Source organism: Erithacus rubecula (assembly GCF_903797595.1).
Source record: "Erithacus rubecula genome assembly, chromosome: 10".
Lineage (NCBI taxonomy): Eukaryota > Metazoa > Chordata > Aves > Passeriformes > Muscicapidae > Erithacus > Erithacus rubecula.
The window spans coordinates 23,570,821-23,592,283 of NC_136662.1; the positions used below are offsets into that span (position 1 = coordinate 23,570,821).

Here is a 21,463-nt window from a genome sequence, read left to right on the forward strand (position 1 = left end):
GGACTGAATGGGCCAGCAGCAGATGATATCTGCCTGGAGGGAGGATGGGCTGTGGGAAAGATAAAGATGATTGCCCCAGCTGGTTTAAAGCTGGCCCATTAGCAGATAATATGTGCCAGGAGATCAGGGTCACTGCCCCACCTGGCTTCAGCAAATGGTGATAGAATACACATTGCTGGCCACATCAACCTAACACACCTGTCCATACATTTTCATTCTTAAGGTTGTGTGTTTTGGGGGGTTTGGTTTTTCTATAGGTTTGTTTTCTTTTTTAGTCTTTTGCTTCTTCTGTCTTTAGCAATAAATTTAAAATCCCATCAGGGAAGAACATAGCATTCTTGGGTTTGTGTCCCATGTGCATTTTCTTGTACAAAGATGGGAGAGCAGCAAGCACTCCTGAGCACAACTCACCCTGAGGGCATTACCTGAGCAGGGTTTGGCTAACTCCCAGTCCTGGTGTAAGGATTTGTCTTGTTCCACAGACATCAACGAGTGTCAGGAGTCCAACTCCTGCCATCAGCGTTGCTTCAATACCATAGGAAGTTTCCACTGTGGCTGTGACCCAGGATTCCAGCTGAAGGGCAGAAAATGCATAGGTAGGGATGAAGTTCTGAATGTCCACTCCCTCTTTCCAACAGAGTTCAACATTTATTTGCTGCTCTATTTTCTTATGAAAGACAAAGCTGTTATGGATGATACGCTGGATGTATATTTTGTAATCTGTCAAGCGGTACTGAAAGCCAGAGGCAGCAAGAATTGGACTGGCTGATCCATGTGCATGAAATGATCCAACGTGGAGACAGGGTAATTTCATTACATAACTGAGTTCAATTTGTCCTTCTTTTTTTTTTTTTTTTTTTTTTTTGCTTTTGTTTGAATAAGATGTCAATGAGTGCAGGCAGAATGTGTGCAGGCCTGATCAGCTCTGCAAGAACACCCGTGGTGGCTATAAGTGCATTGATCTGTGTCCCAGTGGAATGACCAAAGCAGAGAACGGGACTTGCATGGGTGAGTAGAAACATTAATGCATTGTGTGGTTATGGGAAACACAGGGACAATGATGATGCTTATTTTTTTAAATAATCCTTAAGATTGTCCATCTCTGGTTGTTAATATTTACACATACTAAAGCACCAACTTGTTTTACTTATGGAACATCTATATTTAACTTTTTCTGTAGTTGGTGTTAAAAAGCAGATGTATCTCTAGTTTTCCACTGTTTTTAAGCAAGAACAGTAAGATTTCCCTTGGTGTCTTTTCTGTGCTGGCACCTTGATTTCTCTGTTATTCATTGACTGAAATGTTCTACACTGTGTGTGCATGATTCCTCAAGTTTGGCTCAGGGGCTCTCAATCAAGATCACAGGTCCCTGTTGCTTACTGGGGAGGGTTTTAAGCATAGCAGATACAGGTGGTAGCAAAACTTTTGTTCCAGTGGAATCATGAGATGATTTGAGCTGGAAGGGACCTTAAAAATCTCGCCATGGGTGAGAACACCATCCACTGTCCCAGGCTTCTCCCAGTCCCATGGAGCCTTGAGGCACAGAGCAGGCACAGTGAGGGTGCTGCCGAGCTGTGACTGTCCCTTGGCTGTCCCTGTGCTGCAGATGTTGACGAGTGCCGCTCGGGGTCGCACCAGTGCCGCTACAACCAGCTGTGCGAGAACACGCGCGGCAGCTACCGCTGCGTGTGCCCGCGGGGATTCCGCGCCCAGGGCACCGCCGGCCCCTGCCTGGGTAAGCTGCCACTCTCTCCTTGCCTCTGCTTTGGCCTGCCTTTCTCCAGACACAAGCTTGCTCTGCATTTCCAGGTTGCCCATCTAAAACTGTGTTCTGTTCTAAACAGTCAGAGCTAAGTGGTTCCAAACAGAGGTTGGCTTGGGGCCGTTGTTTTAAAATGAAGTGTAAGAGGGTTTCAGAATACTAGTGGATGGATGTGGCAAGTGACCACTCCACAGGAAGGTTTCAGTTATAAAAATCAGGTGGGGTTTGTTGATGTGCCTGGCTCAGCCCTGAAGACAGTCACACAGGGAGTCGTGTGGGTTCCCCTAGGGAGCACAGCCCCAGGAGCTGCAAGAGGCCTGACAGACCCAGAACTGGGTTTGGCTCCTGAACATCCCAAGTACACCTATCCCCCATCAGGGGTGTTCTCCAGCAGGCAGAGCACAGGGACCTGATCTGCATTTCTCCCTCAGTGCTCCCTTCCTGGCATGGGTGGTTCCAGCAGGGAAGGAATAGAATCCCTGGCACTCACAGGAATGCCAGCCGTGCAGTCACTCCCTGTGCCATCTTGGCATAAAGCCACACAGGGTTTTCTTCCATGTCACCGGAGCTCTGATGTGGGGAGCAAGAGAGTTTAATATGTGGGGCCATGGCAAGTGGATAAGCACATCCCCTGGCATTTAAGAGATTTCAGGAAGGCAGTAAATGCCTTAAGTGACTTAAGGTCACTTAGAATCACCTTTGCTGCATTTATGTCAAATATTTAAAATGTAAGAGCTGACCTACCCTGATAATGAGGATTTCTGAATGTGGCTATGTGACACCAAGTGAGGTTGGTTTCTGTTGCTGTTACATATCATGTCAGAAAAGCATTCCTCCCTGATGACTTCTTCAAGATTAGGTTTCCTAAGTAATAAATATGTTTTCTTATTTTATTTTTTAACAGCCTAAGATTTTGGACTGTCAAAAGCCAGGAATGTTTGGCATTTTTTAAAAAGAGATTAAATTGCAATAAGTGCTTGGCTGTAGACCAAGATGTTACTTTACTGCCTTTGTACTGAAATAAAACCAATCCCAGATTCTTAACTTATCTTTAAGCTATTTAAACATCTGACAGGAAGAAGACAGGTAAAGTCTAGGACTGCAGGTTTTCACAACAACACCAGAGCCTTAAAGCTGCCTTCTGACCATGGGCTGCTAAAATCTCCCTCCTAAAGTATTTTTGTCCTTTGAATTTTTATGTTCCTAAAAATATATTTGAAATATTGATTCATCCAAAGTATTAGTTTTGTTAATAAATCCAGTTTTTGTTGTCATTGTTAACAGTGAGCACAAGGAGGAGTTGAAAAGTAAGTAGGGCCCAGACTGAAAGAAGTAAATTTTGTTCCTGCCTGAATTTTATGCAATTTTTACGCTGGGTAAAGCTCTTTGTGCCACAATTCCCTTTTTTGTTTGTTGGATGGGGATAAGATGTTCCTTTGGGACCCCCACAGAGCTCTGTCTGCCCATTTACAGCATCTCTGTGTTGTTTTCTCTGCTTTCCACATAGGTGAAAGGGCTTTGCTCAAAGTTGCTGTAATGCAGATTACAAATGCAAGGCTATCTAGAATATAAAATCAGGTACTGTTTTTCAAATTAGAGAAAGCCTGAAAATGTAGCTATTTCAATTTCAAAGTAATTTTACCCTGTTCTTATAAATATTAGGGTTTCCATACCTCAGTAGCCTCTTCTCACAGGGCAACCTGGTTCCAATGCTGGTGAGTCCCTGCAGTCAGTTCTGCTTGTATTGCACAGGCTGCTCTTGCAAAAGAAATTGCTCAAATTTTTACCTGTTTTCTTTTGTAATTTCTGTGATAATCTTCTGTTGCTTATCCACAACTTGTTCCAAGGACATTGATTGTCATAAAGACGTCAGTGTTAATTTATTTTAGGCAGGTGCAGAATGTAAAAGTGCTTGAGTGCTAAGGAAAGAATGGGTTTGTTTTATTTTACATTTATATGTATAATAAATTTTGCATCTTCAGCACATACTGATATTAATACACTTCAAGTTCAGATGAATTGTTGTCATACTTAAAGTAAAAATCTCATTTGTAAGACCTGAAAATTCTACCCTGAGGATAATTCCATAAGTATGTGAAGTTTCAGTTGTATGTTTGCCAAATAACAGCTGGAAAATATTGTAACACTCTGCAGTTACTACCTCTGAATTTCCAACTCTTAAAACATGTAATTATTAACATCCCTCTAAATTGTTTAAAACCTTAAATGTATCAAATATTAACCACTTCATAAAAAAGCAGCCTAATGTTCTACTAGATTTCTGACAGTATTGATTTTTAAACACTATTCTCATGAATTTGTGGCTTGGGGAGTTACAAGCTGAACTCAAATGCCTGTTCACAGGGGATCCAAATGAAGCTGTACCAACACTGGCTTAATGCCATTTTTACAATAGTAATTGAAAGAATACACACTACTATGAAATAATTAAACTATTATTGAGTCACCATTAAGATCATCTTTAATTTCTAGTAGGAGAATATTTATAATATATGTCAATTATAGATATGCTGTGATGTATGTTAATAGCAGGATTTTTATTCCTGGTCTTTGCAGAGTTGTTTGGAATTAACAGACTTCTGTCTTTCTCTGGTGAAGGAATACTAAGTTGGAAGAGAAATACAGTATGTGTCAAATTTCCAGCTAAGCTTGAAGTAATTTGATAAAAACTATAGAAAATTTACTTCTGGTAGTGTCAGAGAGACTGTGTGAGAAGATCCTGCAGTACTCAGTTACTTGGAGGGAAGGACACTCTGCATGTTTTACCCTCAAGGCCTTTACTATACTTTGTATGCTCAGCACTCAGTTCTGATTTAAGGATGGATATTTACTGCTGGGGTGGCTCAAATAACTTTGGACTGTGATTTAAACAACTAAAAAGACATTGCTTAGGAAAACAAAAATAAAGTGAATTAATATGTACTCTGAAGTCTCCAAACTGGCACAGTTGGAATGACCAGTAACAGCATTAAAAGCTAGAACATACCCAACCTCTTGGCCTGGCAGCCTTGAAGGATGTTCTTGAGCCCAATGCTCCATCCCTGGAAGTGTCCAAGGCCAGGTTGAGCAGGGCTTGAAGCAGGCTGGGATAATGGAAGCTGTCCCTGCCCATAGAGGAGGTGGGACTGGCTGAGCTGTAAGGTCCTTCCAACCCAAAGCATTCCATGATTCTATGATTTCCCTGGCGCAATAACCACATCAGAGCCTGTTGTGCTTCCCTTAGTGTGGGGTGTAAGGAATTTCTAGCACTGTACTTCTCTGGAATGCTCTGTGGTAAGCATTGTCTTTTAAAGAAGGGCCCAGCAGCTTCTTCCACTCATCTGTGGAGCACTTAAGGAAAAAATCCCAGTTACTGAGAGAGTATTGAGCAGCTGAGGCTGAAATGAGGCTTCAGCAGGGCTCTTGTCCTGGTGAGGACAGTCACATCAGCCTGTGGGAGAATGAGGATCTCTTACAGGCCAGGACAGTGGATCCTGCCTGCTTGGCCTAGTGTTCTCCACATTTTACTGCCTCCAAATCTTGCTTTTATGTCTTCAGCTTGTTCCTGAGACTGAGTATCCGTGTGTATATATACGTATAGTTATGTGTTGTTGTTTGTTTGTTTTCTCTCCTTTCCGCATGGTTTGGGGCTCTGGATCATGTCACATGAGCAGACATTAATGAATGTGAACAAGTGCCTAAACCCTGTGCACTTCACTGCACCAACACCCCCGGCAGCTTCAAGTGTTTCTGTCCACCTGGGCAACAGTTACTGGGTGATGGGAAATCTTGCGCCGGATTGGAGAGGGTGCCAAATTCGGGTGCCTATTACAGTAGCTATAACTATGCTCAATTCTCCCCTGGGAGAGACAACCAGCAACTGCAGCACTATTACAGGCACTCCTCAAATCTCTACAGCTCCTTCTCAGAGTATAGGAACAGCAGAATACCTTTCTCCAGGACTAGAAGGAACCTTAGAGAAACATGTCCTGAAGGCTATGAGGCAAGAAATGCCAGATGTGTAGGTAAATGTCAGTCCTGTCTATGCAACTCTGTTTTGGGCCTTATTCTTAGGTTACTGTGTGATATATACCAGGGGCTGAGGGTTTGTGGTGCTGGGGTTGTGTTTTGTATCACCCTGGTCAATATTCAGAGGGTTCTGCATGCTCTGGTCTCAGCTGTCGTGGCTCATATTGTAGCAAAAATATTCTCAAATCTCCTTATAACCTCTTGTTTTAATTGTGCTACTTATTATTTGTTTGCTAAGTATTTACCCCTTAGTCTCTTTCTCCTAATCACAGTAGCCCCTTGGTGAATCCTTGGTGAATCTTCTCACACTTCAAAAACCACCAGTATCCCCAGTCTAGTCACAGTGCTTCTGTTAGACTCCCATTGGCAGCAGTAATCTGTGTCAGAAGGGTTTGGAATAAACATTTTAAAATCTACCACACTGGCAGTGTCACAAGACTGTTAGTCACTGTCATATGGGCAATAGGCACAGAAGCTTTAAAATAATTATTATTGTATAAATAATAACTATTTAATGTAAGAAAAGGGGTTGCATTGTCATTCAGTGAGCATAGAGAAGACATCAAACGTTGTGTTTAAGCTACAAAGAGGTTTCAGTAGTCATATCCATGTGGATAGTTATAGTATAGGAGTTTAATTGATAGACCTAGGAATACAACTCTCACTGAGGGAAGGAAGGGTTTCTTTCAAATTTGGATCTTCATGCCAGCTTTTAGTTGGAATTAATGTGCCATGAATATTAATAATACTAATTTTCCATGAAACTTTAATTTCATTGAATAAGTATCTAAATTTGAAAAATATCCCCAAATGATGCTTTTGTTCAAGCCAATTCTTTCAATAGGCAACCATCAGGATTTGCTAACAGCACAGAGGTTTGTAGTCACATCTGTTTCTCTTCTCTGTTTGCACTTTGATCTAATGCAGCCCTTGTCAGTCAGACAGAGGGGAAGCCAAGACCTTCCTTCCACTGATTTAACCATGCATCTCTCCTGCACGAAATTACTTTATTACTGTCCTGAACTAGGCAGATGTTTCAAAAGCCATTATAATCATATATTATCTCTGTTTAAATCGTGTTAATGTGTTTTGTAAACTTTACATGATGTAGTCTGGTACTGGTACTTCTGTATTTGAGAGGGAGATTAAAAAAAAAAAAAAAAAAGAAAGAAAGAAGAGTATTTAGTGACAGTCTTCCCAGCTATTGAGCCTAATTCATCCTTCTGGCATGGGCAAGGTCAGTTTAAAAGAGAAACAGCTTTGCCTGAGGAGGGAGTGGCTGTAAGGAGGACTCCCCTAGTAACAAGGCTTCCTCTGGTGAGATAATGAGTCTGAGTGTTCCCTAAGCATGTTGCTTAACACCTGATTGATTATCAGGCAGCTCAGATTGCTTTGGGAGCAGGACTGTGTTTGTATCACCCTGTCAGTGGACACAGGTGGCACATCTCCCTTTCTCCCAGAGCTCTGTCTCAGCACTCAGCTCTCCTCAGCTGTAAAGTCTGTCACAGCTGCTCTTCACCAAAGGGAGGAGTCCCTCAAAGCTGACTTTAGTGCCTGCAGTTACAAGGAATGGCACAGGTAAGGGGAGAGGACACTCTAGTCTTAGTTGTTTAATCCCATCAGAAAAGAAAGACCCAGACGACTGCCACCAGCTCTGTCCAAACCCTTGCAGTACATAAATAGGGGGGGAGTACCTGTGTTGATGGCAGGCTCAGGGAATGCTGAGGTGTTGGTGCTTCTCTCCGCAGACATCGATGAGTGTGAGAGCAGAGACACGTGTCAGCACGAGTGCAGGAACAGCCTGGGCAGCTTCCAGTGCGCCTGTCCCGCGGGATACCGCCTTATGGCCAACGGCAAAACCTGCCAAGGTACGGACAGCCAGCCCTGCAGGGCTCAGGGCAAGGCCTGCACTGGAACCAGACACAAACCAGGCCCAGCACATGGCTAAGCCACCTCTGAATTGGCTGTCTGGGAGTCAGCATTCAAAATTTCAAGTGTTAGAGGGTTTTATATTCCACACTTTATTGTTTCATAAAACATCAGGAGACTAGACAATTGCGACTTCTAATTCTCTGCAGTTCCACTGTGACCTCCCATTCCACCTTGAGCTCCAAGCTCTAGGGTCAAACAGAGGCTCATTCTGGGCTCTGCTCAGCCTTTATCCACTTTGGTTTCACCCTTGAATTCTTTTACCAGCAGCTGATCCCTTGCACATTTTTCTATCCAGATATTGATGAGTGTCTTGAAGAGAACATAAATTGTGGATCCAATCAGATGTGTTTCAACATGAGAGGAAGCTACCAGTGCATAGACACTCCTTGTCCACCCAGCTACCAGCGAGAGCCACATTCTGGGTATGTTTTATTCTCAGCCCCTTCTCACCTGTCCCAAGCTCAGTTCTTTAACCTGTGCTTGTTAAAGGAGAAAATTTAGTTTTGCCTGACACCAGTAGAGCTCACAATAGCTAAAGGCAAGGCATTGGCATTGAAAATCAGAGAGTCCTGGGATGGTTTGGGTTAGAAGTGAACCTTAACAGAACATCCAGTTCCACTCTCTGCCATGGGCAGGGATACCTTCCACTGTCCCAGGTTGCTCCAAGCCCTGTCCAGCCTGGCCTTGGACACTTCCAGGGATGGGGGCAGCCACAGCTTCTCTGGGCACCCTGTGCCAGGGCCTCAATTGTTAGGAAGAATTCCTTCCTAGCATCTAATCTGAATCTCTCTAATGGCCTGACTTGCCATCAGCCTCAAAGCATCAGATATATTCTTTTAGTCATGAAAATGATGCTAAGTTCCTGTTACGATTTGTTATTTCCCCATTCTGGGGAAAAAGTACATATTGATTTCTTCTAATCTTTTGATATTCTGAAAGAAAAATAGCTTGTTTCATAGCCAGAAACCATCTTTTGGGATCAAAGTTAACTGCAGTGACATCTATGCTGACATGGAGGTCATGTCCTTTGACTTCCATTAGTAGTGGCAAACTGCACTAGCAATGATTTCATGTTTTAACTTTTGATTAATAAAAATAAGTTTTATTCTGCCCCTCATTCCAAATTCTTTATTTTATGACCTAACAGACACATATCTCAAATGCTGCCCAGAACATTTTAAACTTGATTTTCCCATTCTAATGTTTAAGAGCCCATGGATGTCAATGACATCAGTGTAGCCAACATCTTTCTGAAATGATCCTGTTGAGGCAAATGGAGACATGAAACTGAGCTGCAGCTCTAAAGGAACAAAGGATAAAGAGTGCATGAGTGCTTCTAGAGAAGTTTTAATCTGCAACAGTGTAAACAGGGGAAGAATTTCTCCTCTAAGATCTGCCCCAGTACTTCAGATACTGGGCTAAAGTCTTCTGCTCGTTCCTAGATTCTGTCTCAAAAGCTGCCCAGCCAACGACCTGGAGTGCGACCTGAGCACCTACGCCCTGGAGTACAAGCTGCTGTCGCTGCCCTTCGGCATCGCGGCGGGGCAGGATCTGATCCGGCTGGTGGCCTACACTCAGGAGCGGGTGATGCACCCCAGGACCACCTTCCTGCTGGCGGAGGAGGACCCGGCCGTGCCGTTCGCCCTGCGGGATGAGAACTGGAAGGGGGTGGTGTTCACCACGCGGGCGCTGCGCGAGCCCCGGACGTACCGCATGGGCGTGCGCGCCCTGTCCTACAGCGCCGACGGCAGCGTCGAGTACCGCACCACCTTCATCGTCTACATCGCCGTGTCCGCCTTCCCCTACTGAGCCTGCAGCGGCAGAGCCCCTGCTGCTGCTCCAGCCCCACTGCTGCCTGCCCCCCCGGGGAACCACTGCACTGCAGAGGTGCTATGCTCTCTTCTCCTCCCTGCTTCCCAGAGGCTGCCTCTCCGCTTCCGTTGTTCCAGCTCAAGAGGAAGATCCGTGGCTTTGAGGACCTGTTACCGCTTGCTTTATTTATTACACTGGAATAGTCATTTTCCACAGTATGTTCTGAAAACCAGCAGAGAAATCCATGTAGTCTAAGCAGTAAACAAGGAGCAGCCTCCACTGAAAGTAACTGAAGAAAATAACCCGTAATTTCAAGTGGTCTACATATTTTAAAGGTTGCTAAGTGATTTAAATTTTATATCTATTAGATTTTTTCCTTATCAATTACCCAATAGAGTTAGGGCTGTGCTATACGATGTTGTGTGCTCGAACCCACCAAATGCCACTGTGCCCAAGGGTTGCAAATGCTGAAACAAATGACATTAAAGTTTGTTTGCAGCTAACAAATCTCCAGAAGAATTTGGAACTGGTACCTTTAGTTTCCATGCAAGTGTAGAGATGTTGCTATTTTTCGGAAGAAAAAACCAAAATGGCTTCTTCTACTTTATAGAGCAGGTATTTTATAACTTGTTTTTACTCTACCATTCTGGTATAGCCATTTATTTAACCCAAACCCATATCCGCTGCCATACTCCCAGCTCAGTAAATGCTCTGGGGTTTTACGCACATGGAACATTTTTCTCCAAAGGTGATATAAGTTTGGTTCAATAATGTCAATACACTGTACACAAGTAATTTTGCCAAGATGTATTCTATTTTTATGGACATGTATATATGTGGTTTTTCCTATGTGTATTTTCTATGCAGTATCTCAAGAGTGTTTTACAATTAAGTTTGCATAAAATGACAATGTCAGTACAATAAAAATAATCAAAATAAAGGTTCCCATCACCTTTAAGACTGCTAGGAGTTTTATCTTTGAAAAAAATTCATTTCTAAAACTCCCGCCCTAAGTGCCAGGGAAAAATGCAGCATGTATTGTGCCCAGCAAACCAGGGAGTAGCTCCAGCTCTTCTCCCTCTTCCTGGCACTCTGGGATAGTAAGAGATTATCATCAGCTTTAAAGTTGATTTTTAGCCACAGGGACAAATTGTTTCCCAGTAGAATTTTGTCTCTTTTCATTTATATTATTAACTAACTTTAGACATTTCCACTTGTTGTCCCTTGTTTTTTCTTCCTTTTCTAGTGCACCAAGTGAAGTAGTTCTGCAAAACAAGGACAACTTAAAATTACTTTACACTTCATACAAATTTGTCTGAGTTACAGACTTCAAACTGAACGTGTTTGCTTCTTGGAAACCTGACTTGAAAAATAAAATCAGCTGAAAGAAGACAAATCCCATGAAAAAGACACGAGGAAAGAAGTGAGAAGTTAAAATAGGTACAGGTAGTTACCTCAATGTCTTTTAAGGATGAGAATCAGACTGAAAGTGATGTCCTTAAGGGAATCTAATTCCACTCCGAGAACACAAAAAATTTCACTCTGACATATTTTGTGAGAAGGGAAAAAATGTCAACAGAGTTGACAGCCTTTAAAGGCCAATCTGACCTTAAGTAATAGTCACCAGATGGAAGCCACATACAGCCATGGCTCCAAGTCTGCCTTCTCATGCAGGCTTTCCAGGAGGAGCTGCTGGTGCATGTGCAAGGTGTTCCTTACCCTGAGATGATGCCAGGACTGAGGGCCCAGTGGGATCTGGTAAGTGTGGTGGTTTTCACTCAGGGACTCAGAAAGGAAGGGCTGAGTAAAGGACACTCTTCTTTGGATATCTTGAGCTGTTGAAAAGGTTGCAAGTATGTTAAATTAGATCTCTGGGCAACTGTACCTACTGCTGCTGCTCTACCTCCACAGGCTACCTGGCCCTGTTGCTGACAGGCTGGAGAATCTGCTGCTTATCATTAGTTTCCTGGTCTAACTTGAGAGGTAAAGGACAGGTTAGTACATGTTTATGTACCCACAGGAACTTGGGTGTTTGCTAAATTTTAAAAATCCTGCTTTCATAAATCCAAATTTTAAGTACAACAACTATTCTACTGTGTTTATTACCACTTTGAATAAGGCTGCCCAAACCTTAGAAGCAATTTTCAGTGTCTCAGGGCTGTTCAGTCACTTTGTCCAAGCCCCTCTATTAGTCTGCAGCAGTAATTTGCACTGTTAAAGGTTCACTATCATCACATAAAAAACTGATATGGTCACCACACCATTTGTCACAAAACTATTTGCAAATGTCCTCCTATCACAAACAACTAACTCTTTGATAACAGCATCCTAAGAGCAGTATGTAAGAATGTTCTTATTAAAAGATACCACACCAACAGAAAAATAGTACTTAAAAAATGAAGGGAGGTCTCAAGGAGAGCAATTAATGAACAGTTAATGCTCCACTGCTACCTTGGGCCTGTGCTTACCTTCCTTCTGCACAAGCCTGCCATTCCCACTGCTTATTGGATTTCTCTGGAGCAGCATTTTCTCCTGGCCTGTTTATCCCTGAAACACTGTCCTGTGCCACAGGCTCCTTCCTCTGTTCCTGGCCCTCACCTCTGTGCAAGCACAGCAGCATTTCATTAACTACACTACTGGGGTCAAACACCCTGTGGAAGATAGCAAAAGAGGATTTATCTCCCATAGCAAGGAATTTGTTCATAGGGGTGGTTTCAAGGTGACATCTGGTGGCATCTCAGCAGCTGGGCACAAGTGTCCTGAGGCTCATGTCCTGGTGGGCACACCTTGGATCCCAGGCACCTGCTTGCTACAGCAGTGCTCAGAGTACTCAGCTCACACCTGTATTCCAGGAAAACATCTGCTAAACCCCAGCCTTTGCCAGAGCACAACCAGACTCATTCTTCCTCTCAAAAAAAATCCTTTCTTGGTAAAACCTGAAGGAAACTACTTGTTAAATACAGCCCTTTGCAAAAACCCATATGATTGCTTCCAGATCTATGGTCTAGGAAAGGAGTAAGGCAGGAAAAGGAGTTTAGGGATGAAACTAGGGTCAACTGAGGCTGGAAAGGATGAAAATTCACAACCAGCATCTTTTAAGTTATCTGATGCCCTAATGCCAACCCCACCACAGCATCAGGTTTCTGTATTTCACACCCTCCAACAAAGCAGATGTTCAGGAACCAGAGGCAGGTAAGGAATACCTGTCACACCTTCTGCAGGGATCCAGCTGGCCAGCCTCTGGAGAGAGGAAATATGCTGGGGTTTTGTTTTCCTTCACACACTGGCTGAAGTAAAAAGCTACTGCATGAGTACAGTAATGAGCCTGTGCTGGATGCACAGCACTGTGGGCTAAAGGGAAAACATGTCAGCAAGGACCAGAGCAGCTGTGCCTGACTGGGGAATGTCCACATCCAAGTCATATCCAGACAGTGGGTGTGAAACCAAGCCAGCTGCTGAGTAATGCAGCCGTCACTGCCCACATCGGCGGGGCACTTACAGGCAGGACACTGCTCCTGGGGTCCAGGGGGGAGTTCTGCTGCCCTTTCACTTCACAGGCCTTTCCAGTTCTGGCAGCTCCAACACAAGGCTGCTGCCAGTAAAAACTTGGCACATTGCAACAGTTGAAATCCATGGATTATCTTACGAGGCTGGAATCCCAGTGCCTGTCCTGCTGTCCACACGGGTGGGAGCAGGACACAACACTGGCTGTGGGATCCCCTGGCCAGGGTGCAGAGGAGGCACCTGGCACATTTCCCACATTTCCCGTTACCTCTGTCAGGATATGGGATGTACAAATGCGTGGATGGGCGAGGGCTGCTGGGCAGTGCTGTGATTTGTTTCTGTGAAGAATCCTGAGGGCAGATAAGGCTCTTCCAGCCTTGTGATCTTTGGCATCAGCTCCAGTGGAGAGCTTTGATTCAGCCCAAAAAACAAATGGATCTCATTGCCATCCCTCAGCACCACAATGAAGTCTGAAACCTAAAGCACTCTCTTTCACCAACTTCCATTTAACTTTTCAGATCATTTGGTTCAATGTTCACATCTTCAGTGCACAACTGGTGCCAGATTATTCTGCTTTGATAAGTTTAGTGTTAGAAAGGGAAGCAAAGGACAATTGCTTACAGATAAAGGCATATGGATGTAAAAGATGCTCTTCAGCACTAGCATAGATTCAAATTATAATTTATTAATAGCTAAATAATGGAGGCATCACAAACCACTAAACCAAGGGGCTGTTTAGAATACAGAGCAAAGGTCAAGAAGTGCTCTGAAGTAATGCTGTGCAAGGAGAAGAGAATCTATTATTTGCCACTGTAAGCACTGCACATCTCCTGTGGTTCTGGATAGCTTAAGTAGTCTTGCAATGCAGTGAGATGCAGCTGGCTTCCTTATTAATAACTTCTCATTGCTAAGGACTGAGGCAAGCTCCCACCCCACACCTTTTAACAGCTTACTGCACAGCAGTCACACAAATCAAGTCTTGCCCTCCTGCTCAATCACAAGAAGTGTCTCAAGGAGTCCACTCACAGAGAGCACCTGAGAGGTATGAAGAGCTCTGCACTGCACAGACCCATAATTCAAGCAAAGCCAAACTCTTGGTATGCAAAACTGTAGCAGAACCACTGGCAGACACAAAGTTGTATGTAAAAGCTTTCAAAAAAATGAATATATCTAATTTGGGGTCTCCAGCTCAGAGGCAAAGCCAACCAGCATCCCTGAAGTAAAGATTCTCATGAGTCTTCCCCATTACCACTGTCCCTGGTAAACACAGTGGCACATAAAAAAAGCCCAGTTCCAAACATCATCAAGGTTTCTTCACAGGGTTTTAACTGCATTGTCTCTGGAATCTACTGCTGTAGATGTTAAAATGAGGTTTACAAATCTGGGAGAACAATGAGTTCCCAAATACCAGAGGAACAACTAGACTGTTCTTCACATAAAGCAGGCAAAGGAACAAGACTTCCCCTTGTCTAGAGAGGAAAATGCAGAGTGTCACTGCATGACTGACTGAAATGAAAGAAGCAAAAATAACATGAGAAAACAACATTAAAACATACACTGAAGAGACTACAGGAGCCCCAGTGATAAGCAGGGAAGGACAAAGCTTCTTTGCATGAGAACCAGACAGTTTCTGCTGAGGCATCCTAGCAGCTCCCATCCATCACTTCTTCAATTTGTCTTCTACTTAAAAGAACTGGACTTTAAATATAAACCTCGTAAATAACTCTGATTGCATCAAATTTATTCATCCTTCCTCAACTGTCTCATCCTTCCTCCTCTGTCTGTGTGCAGAATTAGCTCACCAGTACTCACTCTTTACCAATCCTTCAGACCAGCCTGCTTTTCTCAGCTGCTGTGGCCTTGTTGAAAAGGAAATAGCATTGGTTTTCTTTCTGGTTGCTCTGCAATGCTGTCAGTGATGCAGAGACTGATAGAGAACCTCAAGTTGGGTGTAACCCTGCAAAGCCTGTGCCAAAATATTACCGCTAATGTTTCACAGCTCATGTTTTGAAAATTTTTGGATGCACAAACAATGTTGTCCTTTAATAGATGAGGCTCTAAGACAGAAGTGGTTTGTGTTCACCAGCCCAAATGCACGGCGAGGTAATATCTTGGTGTTTTTACTACCTGTAGTAGCTTTACTACAGACAGGCAAAGAGCCATCAGCAATTACCAAAAAGTCACATCTAATGAAAGCCAGTCACGACCTTGCTAAAAACCTCCAACTGCCTTCAAATTGAGCACCTCAGCTAATCAAAATCTCTCTCAATCATGGAAAACTTCTCAGCAGATACTACAAGTAATAGCAAAAGCTAAGTTTTACTTAGAGCTGATGTAACCCAAATGGTCCTGAAATGGTCCCAAATGGACTCACTGGCATCAGAAGTCTTGGACTGCAGGTTGCCCAATGAGACTTGCCATGAATATCAGATGCTGCCATGAGCACTTGCAGGTTTCAAATGGTGGTCACAGAGACAAAAATTCCCTAGGTCAGAGATGTTCATGAACATGAGTGACTCAGCAGTACCAAACCCCCAGGAGTTACAGACAGACCTGTGGTACATTTAAACCAGAAAGGGAATGCACAAACACCAGGTCATGTTTACTTTACACCATGGATGTATGGATTTAGTTCAAGTGGGAGCTATCAACAACTTCTGATAACATCCTGAGCATACATGAGCACTTATCAATGCACCCTCCAGCTCACAGCACACTGGGACAACTGCAAAACAGAAACCAGAATCAGAGTCCATATTTGCTGAAACAGTGGACAGGTACTTTCAAAAAATGTAATTGGGATTTCATTCTTTTGTTTTGATTTCTCTTAAGCTATCAGAACATACAGCATCAAAAAGCTCTGCTACTTGCAGTTACAGGTTTGAGCTTAGTTCTGAACTTCTGGGATGAAATTCCATTTTTTTCAGTATTGTCTCCAACACAAAAGGAATATGTATTTGTAGTGTTAATAAGACTGTTGGCATATAACAATAATATTAACTTTAATTAATTAATAAAATGAGAGTTACTGTTCTCACACAGAGATGGAAAAAGCTCCCTATGAATACCTGAACAAAGCATTGCCTACATGCCGTGAATTCTTATTTTTTATGAGTTATTATACATTTTCACCTGGAGTATTATATCCTGTGTCCCCATATTCCAAGTGAGCTGGAGATCCTCTTTGAGAGAGACTGACATGAAAAACAACCATTGCTATTGCCTGAATGGTCAAAGGTTAGGTAGCCCTCTTCTATTGACAGATGTTCTTAGAAGACAGATTTCAAATTAAATCTGTTGTATTTTAACAACAACAACAAAATCAAATATTTTGAGAGTTATAATTTCTGTGTCTGTAGCAGAACTGATATGTCAGTTATTCAGTCAATTTTCTACTCCAGTTTTCCACAGACAGATTTTGTAAGTAAAATAATCTTTGTTTGCATTTACCTATTATGTAGTGGTTGTTTATTTTTAAAGTGTTCTGGTCCTGCATTAAATGCATTTACTTTAATAAGGTGAGCAACAGTACTTGTAAATCAGAACATCTGGAAATGCCTGCCATCTGCCAGACAGTCTTGTGTAAGAGTAATCACTCCAAATAAATGTTTTTTGCAATGCTCTTTAATATTACGCCAGATAAAGTGATTATAAAAATGTAAAAAGTATAAAAAGATGAGAGTAACATCATATCCCTGAAATCATCACCAAGTGTCCATATTTTCTGACATTCACCTATGAATCACAAGCAAACTACTGTCCTGGTAGGACCCAAAGGTCCCAGAAGGGGAATATGCAGGATGTTCACAGAGGAAAAAAAGAGAAAAATAGAGCAAAACCTACAAGATTATCATGTTCTATGGACAACTTAATTGTTCAAGGGAGTGCTCATAGATTAACTGAGACAATTAAGGGTGACACTTTTGAATTAAACTGCTTTCATTAACCATGCAGAATTGGAATGTACTTCAGAAGAACATTATCATGATCTTATTTATCATCAAGCCAATACCAATATTTCCTTTCATTAGAACATAAAGTATAAGGTTATAAGGAGGAACTAATGGCAAATATCTACACTTTCTCACTCTTCACTGTTTAATGATGTGATCCTGCTACAAACCAAGCAAGCTGCTTTTAAATTATCTTGTATTAACCTAAAGCAGTCTTCCAGAGAGATCATCTTTGTCATTGAGATATGTTTAAATTTTAGCTTTGTTTTCAAAACTGAGTTAAAAGGTAAACTAGTACAGTGATCAAAATGCTCTAACAGCAATTACAATTATCTACTTAAACATTGCTTCTGAAACTAAAAACACCCAAAACAAATCACTCGTTGGGAAGTTGTTGAGCAGCAAGAATGAATATTTTTCACAATTTTATTCACAGAAAGCTGCAGATGCCACACACCTTGTCTTTTACAACTACTGGAGTGATGTTTCTTTTTCTTGTCAAAATGTGCCTAAATTTCACAGTTAGCAAGAAAAGCCAATAACAGAATGTCAGAGCTCACAGACTTGGAAGGACAAATTTCAGAAGGGTGACTGAGGCCTTCTCCCCTCTCACCCCAAGCTTCTGAGAAAGCAGGAATTGCCCTAGCAGAGGAGGGACTGAAGTAAAATATTAGAACCACTGGCAGTTGGCAGCACCAGGAAGCTGGGAAATGAGTGTTGTTGCCTCTCCATTAATTATGAAATGGCAAGGTTTTACTGGCTGCCCAAAGAAGACTCTGACAGATGGCTGTGATAGACAACTTAGTAAATGGAAATACATCAGATCTGTTTACAGTGAAGTAATGTCTCCAAAATAACTGTCCCTGCTCTACTGTCTTACAGCAAGAGCCTTCCAAAACCACCTCAGGCTCCTGCTACAGCCTCAGCTTCACTGTGCTCTTATAGCAATGCAGACTGAGAGGGCAGACAGGGAGGGACACCAGGAAGGAACTCCTGCCACCAAGATCCTTCTTTCACCTTGTTCAAAAATGCATCCAACTCCAGCTTAAAGCTCATTTGGTCAGCAGGCCATTCCCAAATCTCAGTGATAAAATGCTTAAGAACCTTGTTCTAATTTCCTGCAATCTTACTCACAAAGTTTTTGAAATTATTGAACTTTGGCTGCTTTAGCTAAAGGTTTTATTAAACTAAAGGTTCAAATAATCCTCTTCTTCTTGACCCCCCAGATCCTTATTGCCTGGAGGTATTTATGCAGAGAAATCAAAGCCCTTCTTTGCTAGAATTAAGAAAATAAACTCCTCTGTGCTTTCCTCTTGCATCTTTCCATTACTTTATTTATTATTGCAGCCTCTTCTCATTTGTCTTACTTTCAGTACCTTGTGCTCAGGCAGCCAAAGCTGCTCACAGTGTCCCATATCAGTCTAAAAATACTAGTCAAGGCCCATGGTCTTTCACTGAATCCAGGCTCCTGAATTTCTGAACTGTGCTGGTCTAAATGTCACCAGAAGAGTTTGAACAGTGTGTTCACCATAATGGGGGAGTTTTATCTGGCCACACAGTGAAGTTCACTGAGTAACCCGAGCCTTTAGGAGCAGAGCACCAGGGCGTTGCCATGAGGTAACACAGAGTCATCAGCCCCAGCCAGAGCCCTGGAACAGAATGTTATGAATATAACATCAACCTGAAAATGGTGCCAAACTTCTGCAATCCTTGCAAATTCCACAGCCATCTCCCCCATCCCTCAGGATTCCCAAAGACAAAAACACTTCAGGCTATCTGCTGGCAGGGAGGGCTATTCCCAGCCCCTCCATGAGCCAGTATTCCAGGCAGTGCCTGCTGCCCACGGCTGGTAGCTGCTCCCTGACGCCAAACCCTCCTTGTCTCACGTCCTGTGTCTGCAGCCGAGCCCATTCCCATCAACGCCCCGCTGGCCAAACAAACCAGCACATAACTCACCAACACTGAGGGACTCAGTGCCCAGAGCCTCTCAGTCTCTGCTGACGCCTTCCAGAGCCTCCTTGACCTTCCCTGCCCACCTTCAACTTGCCTCCCCCTAATTCTCATCAACACCATAGTTAAAATTCACCTGAACTAGCCCCATTTATCACTGGATCTAATAATGCAGCTGGTTAAAACACAAGGCACAGTGAACCCTCTAGTCACTTCATATTCTTATGTGTTCATATTAATGTATTTCAGTAAACTTGAGGAGAAACAAAAGGGTTCATGCCATATGAACACCACTTACAAATCAGGATAGCCCAATAACAGTGCCAGTCTGTCCTTCATGCTTTCCACCTCAAGAAACACCACAACCATCTCAGCAAACCCTCAAGACAATATTCAGGATTTGTACATATTCTGAAACCACTGTGAAACTCCTGGGAATTTAAAAACATCCTAAGGTTTAAAATTTATTATATGGGGAAAAGAAGGCTTGGATGTTTTGTGGCTTTTCACTTAGAGGTAATAAGCTGGAATACATTCCAATAGCATATATTATTTTATGTATATATTTTACTGACATAACTAATTTAGGAAATTTTCCTAGTTAAATGATCCTTTTTTGGGATTACTTAAGTAGCTACTTGTTGCAAGGTCCTAAAGGAAGTATTTATCATCACATTTATAAATTAGTGCAAATAACTGAGTTTTCCTGTTTGGTTTTCACTCTGGGCAAAATAGGCACAATTGATATTCAAGCTTCATCAGAGCCTGATATAAGCTTAGAAAAATATTATATTATCTGTATTCTATTTCAGCAATAACCCCTTTAACCTAGTCTATGCTCACAGCTCTAGTATTTGTATGTAAAAATCACCACAATGCATTAAAAGTAAGCCCCAAATGGTTGAAGAATGTAAATATTTATGTGTGATATCTGAAACACTTTGTAATTTTACTCAAGCCAAAGTCACAAATTTAGCTTTCTCTAGGCTTAATGGAGCTAAAAATATTCATAGAAACAGATGAGACTATATAGCACATTAAAAAGGTCAAACATGCCCAAAACACAAGGAGAAGCCCCTTATTTCTATTTATAATTTACATCATTCTAGTTTAAGCTCATACTTTCACACAAGAACAGGTTTATTAAGATAGAATGTCTTCACAGGAACCCTTTATCTACAAATAAAAGTTGCATCTTTTTGGCGATTCTGAAATTAATTTTCTAGAATTTGACAGACAGCCTGCAGTCCTACTGCTTTAGCTTCTTCTTCCTCAAACCTTTTCTAGCAATTCTTCCTCTAGTAGATGTCCACTTTATGGATTCTGAGGATCATTTTGAAAATGTGGTGTTCATATCACAGTTACATCAAATTACTTTAATCTAAGAGTTACACTAAACACTTAGAAGGACTTGCTGTTCCCCTGAACGCACTGGTTAGTTTGGAGCAGATCCTTAGTTGAAATGTATGCTATGTTCTTGAAGAATTAAGGAAAAAAAGATTAATTAAAACATCAAGAGATCTGAATTTCCACTGAGTTTGGCATGAAAGACTGACCTTTTCAGCTCCTTTTCCTTTCAGTGTATTTAGGACAGAAGAAGAACCCATGATCAGGTATCAGGAAAGGATCATTGCAGGATCTTTCCTTGGGCTCTTCTTCCTCTCGTGGCCCCCACATTCATCTGAGAGTTCATTTTCACTCCTATTTCACATCACAGTATAGTTATTAAGTTCCTGTGAGATTGGCTTTGGCAAGCTGTTACACTGAGCTTTCCCATAAATTGTCTCTCCACCTGCTCATTTCTCACATCCTGCATTGAACAGGAATTGAATCATTTACTAAAGTACAGGCAGAGCAGGGGCTCTTATGTTCATTGTCAGTATTTTGACACATGCACCTCCACCCCAAGCTGAAGGTTTTCACTCCTCAGCAGAAAAGGAAGCAATTAGCAATGTCATTTTGTTACTGACAGGATTTCTGGAAGGCCACACTTTTAAGCAGCAGTTATTGTATACAATCATAGTTATGCAAATTCTTTTCTTTCCAGTCTAATTGAGCCTTTATGATATTTGTTTCTCACAGCACAGCACCCATAAACACAGGATAAATTATGTTCTCTTGGTAGAATATGCTTATGTCAACCCATATTCTTTCCCAACATCCCTAGGATTTTCTTTTATTTTCTGAAAACTACCTTTGAGCAAAGGATGTTGCCAGTACTCTGAGCTCAATCTTTCAGTAATAGAATTGTCTTAAGGGTGGTGCATTATTTACAATTTTCATTTTCAAACCAACTGCTTTGGTCACAAAAACACATGACTCATTCTGAAGTGACTGAAAGAAGGCTGCCCGTAAAAAGTCCCATCCTCCAGATACATCTCAGATGATGTACTGAAACAAGATTGTTAAGTGCAGAGGGAATGGACTTCTTGTTTGGTTGCAAAGCATCTTCCTTTTCCTTTGGGAGAAGAGAAGCTTGTAAGGATGATCTGCTACTTCCCTTAAACACCTTCTTCTAGCA

General features: G+C 42.1%; 1 protein-coding gene and 1 long non-coding RNA gene across 2 annotated transcripts in view; one reads left to right on the top strand and one right to left on the bottom strand.

Moving 5' to 3' along the window:
* HMCN1 (hemicentin 1) overlaps nt 1–9,579 on the top strand; it is a 157,289-nt gene extending 147,710 nt beyond the window's left edge. Inside the window, exons 101-107 of the mRNA XM_079314622.1 lie at nt 483–596; nt 883–1,008; nt 1,607–1,735; nt 5,437–5,787; nt 7,540–7,659; nt 8,019–8,145; nt 9,166–9,579. Coding sequence (XP_079170748.1) covers nt 483–596; nt 883–1,008; nt 1,607–1,735; nt 5,437–5,787; nt 7,540–7,659; nt 8,019–8,145; nt 9,166–9,532 — 1,334 coding nt within the window. The 3' untranslated portion in view covers nt 9,533–9,579. The remainder of the gene's footprint in view (nt 1–482; nt 597–882; nt 1,009–1,606; nt 1,736–5,436; nt 5,788–7,539; nt 7,660–8,018; nt 8,146–9,165) is intronic.
* On the bottom strand, nt 5,810–11,350 carry LOC306806155. The gene is made up of 3 exons (XR_013775413.1): nt 11,255–11,350; nt 7,486–7,651; nt 5,810–6,168 (listed from the first exon to the last, which is right to left on the bottom strand). It is a non-coding gene; the product is annotated as an uncharacterized lncRNA (long non-coding RNA).
* Between the last annotated feature and the right edge of the window lie 10,113 nt (nt 11,351–21,463).